The sequence below is a fragment of the Symphalangus syndactylus genome, chromosome 18 (assembly GCF_028878055.3).
Source record: "Symphalangus syndactylus isolate Jambi chromosome 18, NHGRI_mSymSyn1-v2.1_pri, whole genome shotgun sequence".
Taxonomy (NCBI): Eukaryota; Metazoa; Chordata; class Mammalia; order Primates; family Hylobatidae; genus Symphalangus; species Symphalangus syndactylus.
The window spans coordinates 80,953,326-80,972,389 of NC_072440.2; the positions used below are offsets into that span (position 1 = coordinate 80,953,326).

Below are 19,064 nucleotides of genomic sequence, written 5' to 3' on the forward strand. Positions count from 1 at the left end.
ACAGAGCTGGCACGAGCATGCCAAATTGAATTCATGGGAAAAAAAAATTCATTGAGAACTGAATACAGAATCAGTCTGTATTTGGCTGTCATCATTCATAGGCACCGTGAGAAGTCAAGGTTGAGTATATTTCAGGTTGATTTATACTTCCTAATGGATGGTATGGGTCCCTCTGGCTAAACCATCCATTAATGTTCTGTCTCCACGGCTCCCCAGGAGTGTGGGGTGGGGAGGCCCAGATGAGACGTGCGTCTGAACTGACCATCATTTGCTTTCCCAACATGTCCAGTGGATGATGATGGCACTGTACTCCTGAGAAGGCTGAGTCTCACCTGCCCTCACTGAAGACTCTGCATGTGGCCCAAGAGCAGCCTTTGGCTGAGACCAACCCATGCCCACCCTACTTACTGATCTTCAGGACCACCTCACCAGCCGTCACCTTCTCAGCTGGGAAGGTTTCTCTTCTGCAGCTCTCCCCATGCATGGCCAGCATGCAGAAAGAGAAGGGTGGAAGTAAAGATTGCCTCAGATTTGTAAAATCTAGCCATCCTTCCCTGAGGCCACAACCTTGTCACAAGCGGAGATGTTACCTGACATGGCCTAAGCATTCTGACTCCAGAGCTGGTGTGGTTAGCCTCTATACAACACTGCCTGTGTGGCTGCAAACTCAAGTGACTTTAGACATGCCACATGTTCTCACATGTGGGGTAATCATCTAGGTTTTAAGGTCTGAAATGGGAATGATATATCCTTAGACATTTAGTCCCAGCATCTGCAAATTGATAGAGACATAGGCTAAGTTTCAGCTGTTTGGGGATGGGGTCAGGGATATAGTGGGCTTTCAGAAACACAGACAATAAGAGCATTGGCAGAGTCCGGGTGGGGTGGGCTGGCTCTGGCATCTGAGATCGTGGGGTAGTCTTCTTCTGACAATATCTCCATATGATTGGATTTGGGAGAACCTAGTAGATTTAAAACACCTGAGTTCTCAAAGGGCTTCCTTCTTGTGACAGGTGTCAGTCTGTTTGCTTGATATATAGACTATCAGATCCATTTCAAATCCGTCCAGAAATTCTCTGTCTACCTACTTCAAGGAACAAGAACAAATCCATGCTAAATTATAGAGTCAATCAGCGGGTGGTTGGTATATCTGATTTTTTGAACTACCACAATACACCTTGTTTATGTCATCCCTCCCAACCCAGAATACAGGTGCAAAACCAGAACAATGGCCTTTTTCCAAAGTCTGTGCAATTTATTCATAAGTTAGCACCTCAGAGCCATTTATTACTACAGGTTGAGCATCCCAAATCTGAAAACCCCAAATCTGAAATACTCCAAAATCTAAAATTTCTGAGAGTAGACATGAAACTCAAAGGAAATTGGGGCATTGTGGATTTTGAATTTTTGGGTTTGAGGTGTTCAACTAACAAGTCTATAATGCGGATATCCTGAAATCTGAAACACTTCTGGTCTCAAGCATTTTAGTTAAGAGATACTCAACCTGTATTCTATTTAATCTTAATTTACAAACAATTCTAACAAACATGGCTGTTTTATTTCCAACTCCATAGCAGACTCAGGAAGGAAGCTGAATGAAGAGATAAAAGTGTGTCCATTGGCAGAGGACTAAAGGAGATTTGAGCACCTGTCATATGGGTACTGTACCAAAAGAAAGGAGCACTGTGAAAGCATAGTTTAAGGGGTAGGAAAGTATATTATTTAGGAGAAAAAACCCTTCATTTATTCCAAATGATAAAATGTAAAATGGGTTTCCATAAAGTGCCAGATACAGGAGATATTGTTGTTTTTATAAATGATGATCATGTATTTATAGCATTTTACAGATTTTTATATCCATCTACTTATTTGTATCTTTGCCTTTAAAATCTGCCATTGCAAATAGCTGTTTTAATAAAACAATTTTGCCTTGGCCCTGAAGGCAGTTTTGGAGATATTTTTGGGTGATGAGAGGGTGACACCATGATCCTATTCATGACATTTAGACTATAGTGTGCTGGTTGTGTTGGTGCAGATAGATCTATCTCCACATTGATTAAACCTGAGAGCCCCTCTGCTGGCTTCTCAGTGGGTGGTTTGAACGGTCCTACATCACTCAGGTGTTAGCCTCACTCTCCTGAGTCTAGGTATCTGCACTGTGGCAACTCAAAGATGACCTGTCTTTGCTGACCCCCTTCCTCCAGATTCTCTCCTATACCCCCAAAACTGAGTACTGAAGACCAGGGGGCAGAGCCATCTCCCCACTCCCACCACAATTCCCCATCTTCTGTCACTCCGGGGGAAGCGGGTGGTGGTGGGGGGAATAGAGATCTGGAGCAGGAGAAACTGGGCAAGCACCAGGGTGAAGTCAGCTGAAGGGCAGGGAGTTGAGCATCAGCAGTTCTGGAATATCAAAAGCAGAAAGTCTGCCATGAACAAGAACAAGTGGAAAGTGCAGCCAAGGAGGAGCGAGGAATCACCTGCCAGTGCCAAGGAGGGTGAGGTCAAGGAATCCAGAGGTTGGGTTAAGTCCAGGCCACCCAAGGAGAGCATATCAAAGTGAGGCCTGTTCCAGGCTGTCACAATCTCAGGAAAACAGGACCCTACCTGAACAAGAGGGGATGAAAATACCTACCATTTATTTATCCCTGGTTTTCTTTCTTCTTTCATGTTTTGTGTAAAACTTCAGTTATCCAAAGAGAACCTTCTAGATTGCAGATGTGGCCTGGAGCAAGGCAGTTCCTGGCTGACTGTAAGTAGCACTGTTTTCCTGCCATTGCTGTATTGAGTTAGAGAAATGATTTTGGCTTCCAGAATTTTGGACCTGATGTTTCCCCAGTGAAGTATATGTATTTAGATTTATAATGAAGGAAAGGAGGAAATGAGTGTTGTGGGTGATGAGTAGGTAAAAGTGGGCATCGTGGGGAAGCAGGCTGTGTATCAAGCTCTTAGGATCTCTGCAAAGATGGCCCTTTGGGGTCACTGGTCTCAGGTCCTGGGTTACCATCTTTTCTCCAGTGTCCTGAGGACAGAGGGGCTACAAAATCCAACAGAAATGAAAGAGAGGAGAGGTGAGAAGATGCACTCTAGCTGTGTGACGTTGGACCTCAGTTTATTCATTTGTAAAATGGAGCCCAAATGCCTCCATCCCTGGGTCGTTGTGAAGATTAGATAATGCCAGCAGGCTGTAGGCACCTAATGAATGAAGCTCCAATTTTTCCCCTTAGGTAGAACAAGTAATTTCTACAGCTACTATTACTTATTTTTATTTTGGTTTTTAGAGGACATAGTGAAACACCTATGGTTTTATGCGCTATTTCTCTTTTCCTCATCTTCCTCCACATCCTCTTTCTGAATGTATCAAACTACTTCCTTGAAGTGGGGCACCAAGAGGGCCACTCCAGTCTCCAATGCAGGGACTCAGGGGAAGGGACCTCTGAGAAAGTGTCCATCTCGTTATTAAAGCTCTGTCCTCTGCTTCCCTCTCACCTCAGAAGCAGCCCATTTATTCAACAGAGCTCCAGGTTGCCAGCTAGGGGTTTTCGGGACCATAGACCAAGCAACCCCGAGAGACTGAGTACTGACCAGCAGTTGTTCCAGAAACTGCTGGGAATTAGGTTGTGAGCTAGAAGTGAAGTGACACTAACAGTGAGAAGGCAGGGTAAGAATACAGTCTAGAACACAACCTTTCTCCACTAGACTTGTAAGTAATTTAGGTGAATCCTGTCGCCCTAGGGTTCTATCCTGGCTGGCTCTGCTGGTGAACTTGGCTGGCCAGCATAGGGCACTTGATGAGACCCTGGAATGCTGAGGCCAGTTGGGCTAATCTCATCCTTCTGCCCATCTATCCAGCCATTCAAATATTCATTTGCCTGAAGACATTTATCAAGCTCCTGCAATGGGTCAGGCATCTGCTAGGCACTGGGGACACAGAGCTCACAGTCTCCTGGGGGGTGGGAGATGACTGACAGGTGGTCTGTGGTGCAGTGTGACCTGGGAATGCACACAGTGCTGTGGAAACACAGAGGAGAGGCATCTGGCACAACCTGAGAGGGCCAGGGGAGGCTTCCTGGCAGGTTTCCCTTTAACCATCTTAAGGGAAAGAGGCACTAGATAGGAAAATAAAGGGACAGTGATGTCCCAGACAGATGGCACTCTATGTGAAAAAAAAAAAAAAGAGGACACTAAAGCAAGGGATGAAACGGAGTGCTTGGAACACAGCAAGAGATTCAGAGAAGCTGGAAATTTATTCTCTGTTGTAAGAAAACCAAGGCCACTGGGGCAGGCAAGGGCTGATCCCTGCGGGATCTGCCATGGAGTCTGGGTCCTATCTTGAGAGGCTGAGCCATCATCCAAGAATTCTAAGCCTGGTCATGAGACGCCCAATCCTTTCCTCTACACCAGAAAGGCTAGGAAGTTAACAGAGTACAGTGGGAGGGAGGTTCAATTCCCTACACTGGCCCTTAGGTCAGGGGACCTTGATCAAATAGCTTAACCTTTTTGAATCTCTACAGCTTCATCAGTCACATGGTGATGACAATATCGACCTCATAGGGCTCTAATGCAGGCTAGATGAGATAACATATGTCAGCATTTATGGCATTTGGCAGTGCACTTAAAAACAGTGCGCTCCACAAATTTCTTTGTGGGGAGGGCACCTTCCTTCCCACTTTTGTGGTATGTGCAGTGGCTTATGCCAACGCTAGGTGGTGCACGATCCCCACACCAGGGCGTCTTCCAAATGCAGGACCACAGATGACAGTTTCAGCACAAGTGCGTCTGGGAAACCCTGGCTAATGGAGTACCTTGCCAGCCTGACTCAGCCCAAAAGGCCAACTTCAGCCTCACATGGATTCACTTGTCTCTCCTTGCCTCTTTTTTCTGACTTAATTTATGTACTGTACTCTATTTTATACATTACATTTGTTTCTGAAATTTATTTCATTTATTTAAGCACTCAGCTTAAGTGCATCTCCTTGAGGGATATAGCGGCACCCAGCCCTTACATCCTGGCATCACAGCACCTGGTTTAGTACATAACTCATGTTTAATATTTACCAATTTAATGAATGAATGACTTTAAAGTAATTCAGCTGAATTCTGTCATTTAAAAAGTCAGTCTCTACTCAAGTTGCTAACTGAAAATATCAATATATAAGGTTTGCTTAAAGAGACATGTGACTTCTCACTAAAGGGTCCCTCTCTGGTGGCCTAAAGTTTAGAGTCATTCTGATGCCAAATGGCAGATCCTGACTGAAGGGGCAGTTCAAACCATCACAGATGCCCTCTGAACACGTTTTTCATATCCTGAAATTCAAGATACGAGGGCATCACTTTCTCTTACCCATTCAGAATTCCTTCTCCTGGGAGGATCAACCATTGGGTCAAGTTCCTGAACCTTTTTCTTTCAGGTCGCAAGTCACAGAGTGAGTGGTGGGAGGTAGGTGGTCCTAGGCCAGACCCAGGCTCAAGAGAGGCCTGGTTGTTAAGCCCCATGCTGACTCCTGTCTTCCTCTTCATTTTAAGCCTGGGCTTGCATAGTTTCTCCTGCTTGCAGAAGAAAATTATGTCAGAAGCCACATAGCTCGAGACAGGTAGGGTGGGGTGATGGAAAGGGCAGGCCTCATTTTGATAAGGGGTCTGGTGCTTTTGGTTCTTAAAAGCCATCCGTGGAGGCTTCAACAAGTTCCCTAACTTCTGAATTCATCTATTTCAAAAAGCAATGTGTGCTATTAGAGGGGTTGGACTGTATAACTTCAAAATCTGCATCTGGCTGGAGATAGCAAACTTGCCAAGAACACAGGCTGGCCTTTACAAAGGTGCCTGCTTAAGTCCAGCTGTGTCAGTTACCGTTGGCAAGTCACCAGTGTTCGACTCTATGGTCCAGAGGCCCCTGTGAGGATCTTGTGCCATCACACACATAAGCTGATTGGCATCATGCCGGGCCTCAATATGTGGTTCACTGTTACCCTTCACAACCATGTTAACTCCACAGGAGAGTCCCACCTCCACTCTCCAATGGTCTGGGAGGACCTTTCTTCAATAGGGGAGAAGCCAAGGGGTTTCGGAACCAGAGAAAACTGGGGGCTACCATCCTCTGGTGCCTGAAATCCAAGCTTCAGTTCTGCTTGGAAACATCTATTTGAGGACTTTTACACAAAGGAATCATTTCCCAGAAAGGATCTTTTGGCCAAATGATATAAGTAAAGTGATCCTTGTTTTTAGTTTGACTTCCACTAGCCTCACATCAAGTCTCACCTGAGGGGGAGTCTCACCAAGTGTGATATTCCTCTCATCCAGCTATCGAGACCCCTTGGGTCATTGGCAGCAACAGCAAGAGGCAGCTCTGCAGAGGCTGTGCAGCCAGCAGCAGCAGCAGCACATGCACAAGCAGCCCTGGTGGCCCAGGCTGTGGGACCCCAGGCCAGCCCCCTCCACCCCTTCACCCTTAGTATTGCACACTCTTGGAGAAGTGGCCCCACGTCAGGCCCTGCGGAAGGCTGTCTCGTGCACAAACGCTTGCTTCTGTTTCAAGTGGCTTTGGGATCCCTGGGTGCAGCTTTGCTGGTTGACTTATACAGAACATTCTTTCCGTGGTCCTTGGCTTCCTTGACAAGGGAGGACTCAGAGATTGTTAGAGTGCCCTTGGCCTGGGGTTTAATGCTGACAGGACTATGGTGTTCTCAGGGTGTGGATGCTCTTCTGCTCAAATTGCCGCCCTTCTGCCTAAGCAGATAAGCTTCCAAAGGGACAGAGCTGCAGGGAAGCCTCCTGTGGACTCCCATTGTGGAATAAAGACCATGCAGTGAGGTCTGCAGGCATTGACTGGAATAGGCCCTGTGAGATTGCTGCTCAGGCCTGCTCATTGCTGCAGCTCCTTTCTCTGGGGTGTGTATGTGTGTGTGTGTGTGTGTGTGTGTGTGTGTGTGTGTCTTATACCCAGGGTACCAGAAGTGATAGCTTCTTCAGATCAGACTGTACCAGGCTCAGGAGCCAGAAGAAAAGGTCTGAATTCTGCAAGTTCTGCTACAAGTGTTGGGGGTCCTTGAGGGAGTGAAAATAACCCAGAGGTGGGCTGGTAAAACTGGAAATACGCTTGACCAGGGGCCAGAGGACTGGGGCGCATGTCCTCTCTGCCACCAAATGGATGTGTGCTTGTGGCCTGAGGAAAGTCATTTAACCTCTGAGCCTTAGTGTGCTCATCCTCCAAATTGGGATGTTAACTCCTGCCTCATGGGATGGTGGCAAAGATGAAATAAGATTATGAGTGTGAAAGACCTTTGCAGATTGCAAAGTGGAGTTCAGAATTGGGGGTTACTATTCTAGTAAACAGACCTGGTGTAATGTGCACTGGCTGGGCTTGGAATGTTGGATTCTGCTCTAGTAAATAAAAAAAACAAATCAGGAGGATAGTTGAAACTAAGAGTAGAAGCAAATGGCTTGTGAGCCATGCTAGGCATAGATAAAGGATGTGATGTATGTGTGTGTATGCACAGATAGGAAGGGTTGAAGGAGCTGAGTGGGCACTGAATATTCATGACACACACTAAATATACATGAGGTACATGAAGCACCAAGTGTTCAGGATACATCAACCACACGCGAGACCCATGAGGCACCCAATATTCAGTGAGCCACCCATTAGCAATGCTATGAGACCCTAGAAATACAGATAAACACCCATGGCTTTCAGCAGATAAATTGACAAGTTACATCTGTGGTCAGTCGTACTTGTCCCATGTCTCTCTGATGGGATTAGGCCCCAGGCACCGTCCGTCTTTTGTGCCCCTTGCTCAGACCTCAGCTCTGGTTTTTATAATCACACCGTGAACAGGAAGTGCTGGTGGAGTTCAGGACATGTAAGCATGGCATGACTCAGGGTGACATATGTTTTCCTTCTGTCCTCTCGTACAATGTTCTAAGTGTGTTGTCCTATCCTGTCCCTCTCCCCATGCTTCTTGCTGTATGTTTTAAATTGGCCTATCACCAATGTGACCTCAGCCCCTTTGGTCTCTGAGCCCATCTGTCTGGTCACCAGAACAGCTAGTTGGTAGTAGACGTGGAGGATACCATTACAGCAAGGTCATTTCCCCACATGACACTTGGGGCCAGAACCTGGGAGCTGGAGCTCAGGGCAGTAGAGCTGTTTGCTTCCAATTGTCTGGCTTGGCTTCTGAGATGTGAGTGTTGTGTCTACAGGTGTGTGAGGGTGCAGGGGGAGGGAGTCCCTGCTGGTTCCTCTGATAAGGCCTATTAGTCCCCCTTCCCACCAGCCCTCATCACAGTGGACCACCCCCCAGAGAGAACACTGAGCAATGCCTACGGCCACATGCCAAGGACAGCTTCCCAGTGACCCTGGGTTTCCCTCCCTAGTCCTAAAAGGACAGACAGTGAAGTAATTTTAGCAACCACCTGACAGACCCTCATGCCCTCCTGGCCGGCCTGACCTACGTTCCAAGAACATCACCCTCCTGTAGCTCCTCCAAATGTCATCCACGGGAAGCTACCTGTTAGAGTCCAGCCTCAGTCACTTATTGGCTTTGTGACTTAAGCAGGTCACCTAAACATTTTGTGCCTTGGTTTCTTCATTAGCATTAATGACATTTAGCCAGCCTCCAGTAGCAGCAGACATGCATTGAACAACTTCAAGCACAGATAAGACAAGTAGTCCTTTATTTTTTTGTTTGTGTACTTTTTTCTTTAAAAAAATATAGGCACAGAGGCACTGAGCTAGCTCCTAGCATAGAGATGAAAATTCAGTTCCTGTCTTTAAGGAGATGGCAGTCTGGTTGCCCAGTTCATGGTGTTAGGAATATACCTGGGGTGCTCAGATCAACCTTAGAGTCCTGGAAGAGTTCCTGGAGGATGTGGTACTGGACCTGAAAGCTTAGCCGTATCCAGGGAAAGGAGGATGCTCTAGGGAGGAGGAGCAGCATGGGAAAGGGACAGAGCATTACACCAGAACTCATCAGGAGAGTGATAGGTGGTTGTAAGACAAGTGGTTGTAACAGGACATAGGGCATTTCAGAGAAATCGAGCTGGTAGGTTAGCAAAAGAAATGTTGGCACAAGTAGAAATGGGAAGAAGTTCAGAGAATGTATTAATAAGTGACCTACTCTAGTTGCAGTGACAGGTCCTCACGACCTACTCTTCCTGGGCTTTCTCTGGTTTCTTAGAACCCCAGAAGGCCCTGGGCGGTGTCTTTCCAATCAAGTCTGCCATTAATTCCTATCTTCATGGCTGCACCACCCCACCTCATGCCATCAGAGAACCAGATGAAGCCCAGGTTGAGTGTGGTGGGGAGAGGGGCAGCTTGCAGTGTCGAGGCTGGCCAAGCTATCCCACTCCAGCCATTCATCTTCAGGAAGGACCTGAGACAGGTAGCGGAAGAAAGAAGAAGCTTAGCCAATTTCAGAGCTACTATTCAGCTTTAGCTTTATCCCATGCAGCTGGGAAGGCATTTTTTTTTCATTCATCTTGTGAGAAGAAATGGGCACAAGAGATACAGCCCAAGAAGCAAATGGGGTCTTCGGTGAATGAGACAAGGTGTTCTCCACCCAGGTTCACACTATGCAAGACCAGGCCCTTGGTCAGGGGCTTTAAAAATCTCTTTTTTGCTAACACAGAATCTTAATGAACATTCAGGGCACTGCTGGACACAGGACAGGGACAGCCTGGAGGCTCCTTGTAGAGGAAACCATCTCATCAACCTGGTCCAGTCAGAAGACAGAAACCACACAGGAAGTTGAACAAGGAAGTTTAATATAAGGACTTTAAAATTACACAGAGCATTGCAGTAATGAGGGATTATATAGTAAAATGAAAGGGGGATGCTAAACAATACAATAGCAGATATAGGGGCATCCACTACCCTACAGCTGAGATAGAGTGACCAGGAAAGTGGTCTCTGCCCTTTACTTAGAGCTGATCCAGACTTGACTGCAGATGGCAGAGGTGTGGCTCATGGAATGGCAGGGAAGCCACTGTGGTGCTATGCTGCAGAACTTGCTAGAAATCTGTCCCCTAGGTGCTGAGGATAGCTGTTCCTGGGAGGGCTCTCAACAGAAGCACTCTGTTACAAAATTGCTCACTTTATGTGTAATTTCCTTACAACAAAATATTGAAAAGACATGTATTCAGGGGTTGAGATTTAATAAAAGTAATCATTTTTACTGCATCATTGAAGACATTCTGAAATGAAATTGGCTTTTTTTTTTTTTTTTTGCTGCAAGTGGGTGGTGGTAGAGAACACAATGAGTGGTATGGTGTGGTTCCACTGCCTCGATTTGCACACCTTCAGCATAAATGCCAACAAACAAGAAAGGAAAATAACAGCCTAGTACTATTAGTAAAATGGTTTTGACCTCACAGGCCCCCAAAAGGATCCTGGAATATCAGGTACAAAAACCACCTGTGGAGAACTGCTAAGCCAAATGACTTGCCCAATCTCCTAGACTAGGAAGTGATGGAGTCAGAATTCAAACATGGGACTCCTAGCTTCAAACCCTGTGATTTTTCCGCAAAACCTGTTGGGGTCCTCAATAAATCACATATCTCTTCCTGCGAGTGTGTGGTGGTAAAGAACACTTAATAAGTTGAGAAATAAAACTGAAGTTCAAATACTATTTTTATTACTGATAGAACCAAGTAAATGATATTGCATTAGGTCTGTTAACCAAGTGGGCATGTGGGCTTGATAATTCCAAACCCCATCAGCCATGCAGCCCAGCCTGGAAAGAGGTCTTGGGGCAGGGGGAGGAGCATTCCCCCAGAGAGGCAGAGCAGAATAGGGGCTCTCTGTGGCTGCTCCCTCCTAGGAGATAGGAAGACAGAACTAGGCATGGCCAGTTATTCCTAAATCAGTTAAGTCTCTCCACCTTCATAATATAGGGGAGAAAACTCAGCCATAGAATAGGATTCTCAGATACTTACTGCACTCATGTTTCATATTTGAAATGTTTTCCCTCCATCTCACATTTATATCCTCATCCTGCCCAGCCAAATGGTCTCAGTAGCCAATTTCCAGTCATTTCTTGGATTTGCTCAGCATCTCTCCTCTTGCCTTTGCAACTTTCTACAAAATAGGTTAAATGCACTCAAATGCTTTTTTAGACAAAGCATATTGGGAGTATAGAAATAACCCCACCCTTATTAAGAAACAGTGGGGAGGTGGGGAAGAGAAGCAATCTAGTATCTGATTGAGCCTCTGAGGGGCCATATTGTGATGGGGACTTCACAGCTCAAGGCGCAGGTGCTCACAGATGTCCAGATCAGGGCACCCAGAAGTGACCAGCCTCTGGAAAACTGGGTCTCCACTGGTCCTGTTCATGTCCTTGTAATGTATCAATCAATCGTCAATGAAGGATGCCCCTTTAAAATGACCAGATATTTATGTCTGCCCTCCAAGAAGGGCCATTCCTGGGTACCTGGAAAAGCAAACACGTTGTTAGATGGCTAAACAGAGTTAAGGACCCAGGAGTGAGACAAGCCTGATCCCCTGCAGAACAGTGATGAAATATCTGTGCTGCCAGATGTGCACAGCCTTCTTCCCCTGGCCAGCCCTTCACAAGCACAATGAGCTCTGCTTTCGAAGACTCCATAGTGACCAGCTGTCAGCTTCTTTCATCCATCTGCTTGTGCTTGTCATGACATCACCTTCTTCATTTTAACACATTGTCCTTTCATGGCAGTCCACCCTGTCCGGGTTTACACATCATTTTATGTTGATTGCATTTCTCGAATGGCTGCTTCCGAGTGGCTCACTCCCAGTCACTCCCACAGCAGAATTTACTCCTGCGAAGATTTCCTTTTAGACAGTTAATCCCTATCAGGAGTGTGGATTCGCATTAGGCCTGATCAAAGCGCTTCCAGAAGACTGCCCTGCCCTTAAAGCACCACATGTGTTGGTTTATTTAACTAATAGCTGCTGCCTTTAATGTTGCCGGGAGCCCATGGAGGCTTATATAAATATCCTTTAAGCCAGAAACAATAGAAAGTGTATATGGGGCTTAAGCAGAGCCATCCTTTGAGTTTAAGAGTTTGGAATTTTGAAACTGAAACCTTTCCCTCCATCTCCTTACAAAGACTTTTTTTTTTTAAAGTAAGCAAAAAATTAAATGTTAATAGGCATTTAAGAGCTAATCTTTAGAAGAAACAAAGCCTTAAAGATAACCCTAGGTCTTCCCGTTCAAGTGTGAATTCCCCCTTAAAACCCGATATTTAAGAAGTTTCATTTGGAGATTATCTATTTGTTCACTGTAGCCTGGTCTCTTAATTGTTTATAAGAGCTCTCACTACTAAAGCCCATTCCTAAGGAAAGTGGTCTATGAAGGAGCCAGTTTGCTTAAAAACCAGGCTCTTAACTTAATTGAGTACTTGGTTTAAAAGAGTTGACTCCAAGCCTTTGGGTAAATTTACATGTTGTAAGATGCCTGGACATCTTTTTGTGTCCAGTCAGCTTCCAGGATCCATAGATCACTGGTTTCATTTGAACACATTGCACTTTTGCGTCATGTCATATTTCTCAGGTTTACAGATAACTTTGTGTTGGTGGCATTTTAGAACAGCTTGTCCCCTGGGCATGGAGGGAAGCACCTTAATTCAGCACTAAATCTGAAATTCTGGGGCCACGATATGAAAATCCATGTTTTCACAAAAAGCTTTTTCAGTGATTCTGATGTATGTGAAAACTAGTGTTTCAGAACTTACCAGACAACTTCTGTCAGTTCTGGTTTGTTCCATCCTGCTCTAAGATGTGTCTTACGTTTGCAGGACTCACCAGACTCTTACAAGATTTGCATCAGAAAGGCAGTGGCAACCTTGAGCTTCCAGCACAATGGAAAATGCCGAGTAGTTTGTACAAGTCTGTGTGCTTCCTCCTGCCCTGCTCCCTGGAACTTGGGCTTTCTTCAGGGGTTCCCCCAATCCTGAAAGTGGATCTGAAGGTGCTGAATTCAACCTGAGGGCAATGTGTGTATGTTGTAGAGAAGAGGATAAAGAAGCGAGTGTTTGGTTTACTGGCGCTGGCATACACACATTAATTTAGGGTCTTCATCTGCTTTGGTAGACAAATCACAAACATTTCCATGAATAACCGCGTCTGTTATGCAAATGGGTTTCCGTCTGCTGGTCTGTTGAGAATAATCTTCCATAATTACAACAGCTATTTACTTGCGGGCAAATCAGCTTTCTCACCACCTTCTCCATTTGAGAGAGGCCTCCAACTGCTGCCGGAGCCCGTGTGATTGAGGGCTGATGGACTCTGATGTTGTGAGCCTGTTGTTTGAGTTTGTGGGTCCCAGGACAGAAGGATCCACAGTACTGCCAGTCAACGAGTGGGGATTAGGCTCCCTCAGGCTTCTCTGCACTAAGATGTCCAGGACATAGTCCTCATGAGTTTTATAGCGAGTTGAGGAAACAAGGCATGTGGAACTAATGGAAGAGAATTAAGCCCTGAAATGTGTGGTTCTGCTTAGAATGGATGCAGTAAGCATTTAGCAAGGAAGATATTAGTGTGGGCTGAAGAATTAATACTGACACGGCTTGTGGAGAGAAACTTGCCCTGGCCTTATGAAGAGGGGAAGGATTCCTGGAGAAGTCTCAGATGCCAAGGCCTTCCAGGCCCAGAGCAGAGGCTGGAGGAAGGAATTCATGGAACATGACCTGAGTGCAGAGGAGGTAGGTTTCCCAACCTGGAAGTAACTGACATGCATTGAACAACTACCCTCTGACCTGTGCCATGGCAGGTTCACTTAGTTATCTCTAACAATAGTGACATCGGTAGGAAAGCTGAGGCAGGGAAAATTAAAGTATATTGCTTAAGGTAACAAAATCAGGAAGATTGAGAGTCAGTGTTGGAGATGGAGGCACTATCAGAAGACATGAAAGTTCTAGAAATCTGGGGGGAATCATTGGGATATGACTGATGGATCTTGATCTATAGCAAAATGACAATGTTGGGAGGATAAATCATATTGGGGTGCAGTGGGGTAGGGTGCTGGGTGGTTGTGCTTCCTTTTCTGTATTTTTAAATCTTCCTTCCCCAACATGTTTTTTTTTTCACAATGATTTTGTAAACTGAACCCAGTAAGAATATTTCCCAGTAGGACAGGGCAGCATTTCTTCTCCTGTTTTACAGGTAAGGGGAACAAGATTAAGAAAAATTGTTTTGCCAGCCATTTTTATCTTTTTTACTAGTTAGTCCTAGGGTGCTGACTCTCTTGGGAAGTGGTCTGTTACTCATAATTAATAATAATATTGATAACATAGGAAACATGGGAGATTCATTCCATACTTTTTTTACTATCCATAGTACCTGATAGGACACAGTTCTTGTCTCCAAACAGCTTTCATTCAAAGATGGAAAAACTCAAAGTTTTTATTGGGCAGGGGCTTTGGGGGATGCTGCATCACAAGCTGAAGAGCCCCCCTTATTTTCCTGGCTTCCACCTGGGTGAGAAAGGGTCAGAAATCTGAAAGACTGAGTAAACCAAAGAGTGTGAAGTTATGTAAAGAGGCTGCTAATAGATAAACTAAAATTTGAATTGGATTCACTAAATACTGTCTTTTCCCCCACACTATCTAACAGATGGAGAGCAGGATTGAGAAGAGGAGGGGAGGCTTGGAGGGAGATCAGATCAGTTGTTGAGAAAAATAAGGAGTAACGCTTTTTCTGCACAGCAGAATTGTAAGTGTCAGTCATGTTGTGGCCTGATCTCACTTGAGCACAGGGAGTTTTATGGAAGGAGGGATCTGCATATTGTTCATTCACACATTTAGTCAATGAGTATTTATTGAGCACCTACTCTATGCCAGGAACTGTGCAAGACTGGCATTCAGGGATGAATAGATCCTGTCCTGGCTCTCTGTGGTTCACAGTCTAGTCAAGGAGTCCCACATAGCCAGGGAGTTAGAATTAGCACAGTGATCTGATAAGGAGTGAGTGTCAGGGGTCATGCAAACCCAAGGAAAGCTCACAAGCCCGGGCCAGGAAGGCTTCCAGGAGGAGATGACATTTACTCACCATACTCCAGCCATGCTGCTCTTCTTGAAGTTGCACATTCCTCCCCACTTAAGGGTATCTGCACTTGCTGTTCCCTCAGAACCAAATGCTGTTCCATTTCCTTTTGACAATCTACTCCTATGCTTCTCCAGGTCTTGGCATAAACACTGCTTTTTCAAAGAGGCTTTCCCTGACCTCCCTACCCTTAAATTTACGCAATGACCGCTCTTTTATTTTTCTTTCCTAATACCCCATTCCTTTCCTTTACAACACAAGTATGTGTATATCTAAGTGAATTTTTAAATAACGGTTTACTTTTTTCACTACTATAGAAGCTTCTCAATGTAGACTTTCCTCTACACTGTGTAGTGCAGTGTCTGCCACAGAGAGAGCACTCAGTAAATATTAAAGGGGCACACGCATAAAATTACCCCAACACAGGCCACAAGGGTTCTTGACACAAGTCAAGAAGCCCTCTGAATCTTAGTTTCTTCATCTGAAAAACTAGATTTAGGCATCTACTTCATAGGATTTCTGTAGTGTTGTAGACTGAACAATGGACCCCAACGATGTTCATGTTCTAATCCCTGGAACTTGTGGCTATGTCTTTGCAGATGTGATTAAGTTAAGGATGTTGAGATGGGAAGATTCTCCTGGATTACTCAGGTGGGTCTGGGGTCATCACAGGAGTCCTTATAAGAGGAGGCAGATTAGAGGGGCAGAAGGTGAGGCGATGACAGAAACAGAGAGACTTGAAGATGTTATATTGTTGACCTTGAAGATGGAGGAATGGGCCAAAAGTAAAGGACTGCAAGTTGGATGAGGCAAAAATAGGTTCTTCCTTGGAGCTTTCAGAAGGAACCACTCTTGCTGACTTTTTGATTTTGCCCCATAAGACTCATTTGGGACTTCCGAGCTCTAGAACTGTAAGAGAAAAATATTATATTATTTTAAGCCTCTAAATATGTAGTAATTTGTTGTAGCAGCAATAGGAATCTGATACACACAGAGATCAAATAAGATAACGTGTGAGAAGAGTCTTAAAAAAGCACAAAGCCAGGAATCATTATTAGTTTATGACAGCTCTCTGTTTGTTTATTCCATTTCTGCACAGTACTATGTAAGTTCCAGCTACCATAATGAGAGGAGATGCTTGAATAATAGCCCTAAACCCCAAGGAAGGGTATTTTTTCATGGTTTATAATTGCCATAGAGCTTGAAAATCTTCCAGGTCTTATAGTTCTTAATTATGTTCTCATGCATATGCATCAATTACCCACATGCTCCTACCTAGTTTGTTAATGCAAAGATTTAAAAAAAAATTTGGAATGGTTTCCCCTGCATGCATTTCCCTCTGAAAATATCCTATGAAATATTTTACCTCCACTGCAATGATCTGCTTCAGTTGGGACATGCTTGCCAATCTTCCCCGGCACAACGGAATTAAACCTCCGCTCTCATCTGTTCCAGTCCTGGGGCCTGTTTATTCTACCTGGCGATCCTCTCCACATAACTCCCAGTGGCTTAATTGCAGATTTGGTTGTCTGGGTTTGTGCCTGCTTTGCTGGGTATGGTCTGCAATCCAGGAAAAACCAGGGAGCGCCTGACCTAGAAGTTTATATTTAAATGGCAGTGGAGGAGGAAGAAAGGGTGTTGATGTTTTTGCTTGCTGTTTCTCCCTGTTAGAAGTGGCTTTGTTGGGTCTGTGATTCAAGCCCACTAAATTCCAGCTGAGTCTCTGTGCTAGAGGGGCAGTTCCCCATGCAAATCAATGACTTTGCCACGTGAGCCCATGTAAATTTCCTGTGTGACTCTTCTGGTGACTTTCAGTTCCACCTGGCTCAGTTGCCCAATCTGGAAGTCAGTTCCTCCTCTTCTTTCTGCTCCATCTCTCCTTTCCTTTTCCCTTCTTCTAGAGACAATCATAGAAACCACGCCTAATTATTTGTGTTGGGGAAATCCAAATACATCTCCCTGGGGACATTTTCATCACGTGGACCAATGTTGTTGTCTTGGTGAACTAAAGGATAGTGGTCTGCTCTCAGTTTTTGAGTGCTAGATTATATTTTTTAAAAATTTCTTTTGTGAGAGAGGAGATCTCACCTTCAAAATCTCTATAATATTTGAGCTATATCATTAGGTAAATCCCTTAACTTCTCTGTATCAAGGTTTCCTTATCTGTCAAATAAAAATAATAACATAATCATTAGGCAGGGTATGGTGCTTCACACCTGTAATCCCAGCACTTTGGGAGACTGAAGTGGGAGAATCATTTGAGTTCAAGAGTTTGAGACCATCCTGGGCAACGTAGCAAGAACTTGTCTCTACTAAAAATAAAAAAACTTAGCCAGGCATGGTGGCATGTGGCTGTAGTCTCTGCTACTTGAGTGGCTGAGGCAGTAGGATGGCTGGAGCCCAGAAGATGGAGGCTGCAGTGACCCATGATTGTATTATTGAGCTTCAGCCTGGGCAACAGATTGACACCCTGTCTCAAAATAATAATAATAATAATAATAATAATAATATAAACATGGTACATCATTGGGATAATTAAAATAATATGTAAATGTCACATATTGAACATGGTTGTTCTTAAAATACTTGTTTCTTTCTCTGTCTCTCACTCTCGTTTTCAAGCTTGAGGAGGCATGTGCACCCCCTATGAGTTTTCTTTAAAGGAAGACTCTGGGCTTTTGGTCTACAGAGCCACATTCAGTTGGTCTTGGGAGAAGTCGGGGAATCTGTACTTTGAACAAGCTTCCTAGGTGTCATTGATGCTAGTGGTTTTCAAATTCTGCTTTTAGAGACTGTTTCATGGGCTGCAAAAGCAATGAGCTTGGACCATAAGCATTTTTAGGACATGGCCTGTGTGGTGTCAACTTGTGTGTACTCACAATGCCTGTGGCAAAAGAGGTAACCAACACACACTGGCAGATATCAAATGAGTACCTCTGTACACTTTCAGTATTACCTGATGTATTTTTTCAAATTTTACCCCTCATGGCAATTGGAGGGCTATGTATAAAGTACACTACTGCAACAGCCTATCATCTGAACCTTCAAACATATACCCAAGGGAAGTTCGAAAATCCCATTCCCTCCCCGCATTTCAGCATGTCCAAATCTATCTTTCAATAAGTCTCAGTTCAAATGCCATGTCCTCTATGAAGCCTTCCCTAGTTAAAGCTAACACTGCCCTCTGCTCCAACCAGTTTCTCTATGTCATTTAAAGTGGGTTAATTCTATCATTTCTTACCTATGTGCCTTTGCTCTCTCAGCAGCTTAGAAGTTTTGATGGTTTTACTCGTAATATCTCACAAATCCATCCCCTTCTCCCATCTCAGCCATAATTGTTCCAGTCCCGGCTCCATTATCTTGCTTTTATTAACCAAAAAGCTAGTCTCTTCTTGGCCTGTCCGCACCAATCTAGACCCTTCTAGAAAATTGCTCTCTTTTGGCCAAGCACGGTGGCTCACGCCTGTAATCCTAGAACTTTGGGAGGCCAAGGCAGGAGGATCATGAGGTCAGGAGATCGAGACCATCCTGGCTAACACAGTGAAACCCCGTCTGTACTAAAAACACAAAAAATTAGCCGGGCGTGGGGGTGGGCGCCTGTGGTCCCAGCTACTCGGGAGGCTGATGCAGGAGAATGGCGTGAACCCGGGAGGTGGAGTTTGCAGTAAGCGGAGATCGCGCCTCTGCACTCCAGCCTGGGCGACAGAGCAAGACTCCGTCTCAAAAAAAAAAAAAAAATTGCTCTCTTTTTTGTGGCTAAAGGGGGCTTTTGAACACAGGAGCGTGATAACATCATGCCTCTGTACTCCTTACTCGCCTGCACTCCCACTTAAAACCCTTCAACAGCACTGCATCTCTGTGCTATTAGGGTAAAGCCTAGAGCTCCTAACATGACCTTGAGAGCTCTGTTGGGTCTGGCTGCCTCCCCTCCTTCTCCAATCTCATCTTGTGTTATGGCCTTTCACTCAGGTCTCCTTGCAATTTCTTGAATGCAACATGCCTCCTCTGGCCACTGGGCCTTTGCATATGCCTGGATTTCTCTTCCCAT

At 44.9% G+C, this 19,064-nt stretch overlaps 1 protein-coding gene across 1 annotated transcript in view; it reads left to right on the top strand.

Moving 5' to 3' along the window:
• The window catches only part of CAPN14 (calpain 14), an 88,652-nt gene that overhangs the window by 57,304 nt on the left and 12,284 nt on the right, over positions 1–19,064 (top strand). Inside the window, exons 24-27 of the mRNA XM_063622742.1 lie at positions 290–2,752; positions 12,772–13,677; positions 14,588–14,686; positions 15,616–15,667. Of these exons, the coding sequence (XP_063478812.1) occupies positions 290–316 (27 nt within the window). The 3' untranslated portion in view covers positions 317–2,752; positions 12,772–13,677; positions 14,588–14,686; positions 15,616–15,667. The remainder of the gene's footprint in view (positions 1–289; positions 2,753–12,771; positions 13,678–14,587; positions 14,687–15,615; positions 15,668–19,064) is intronic.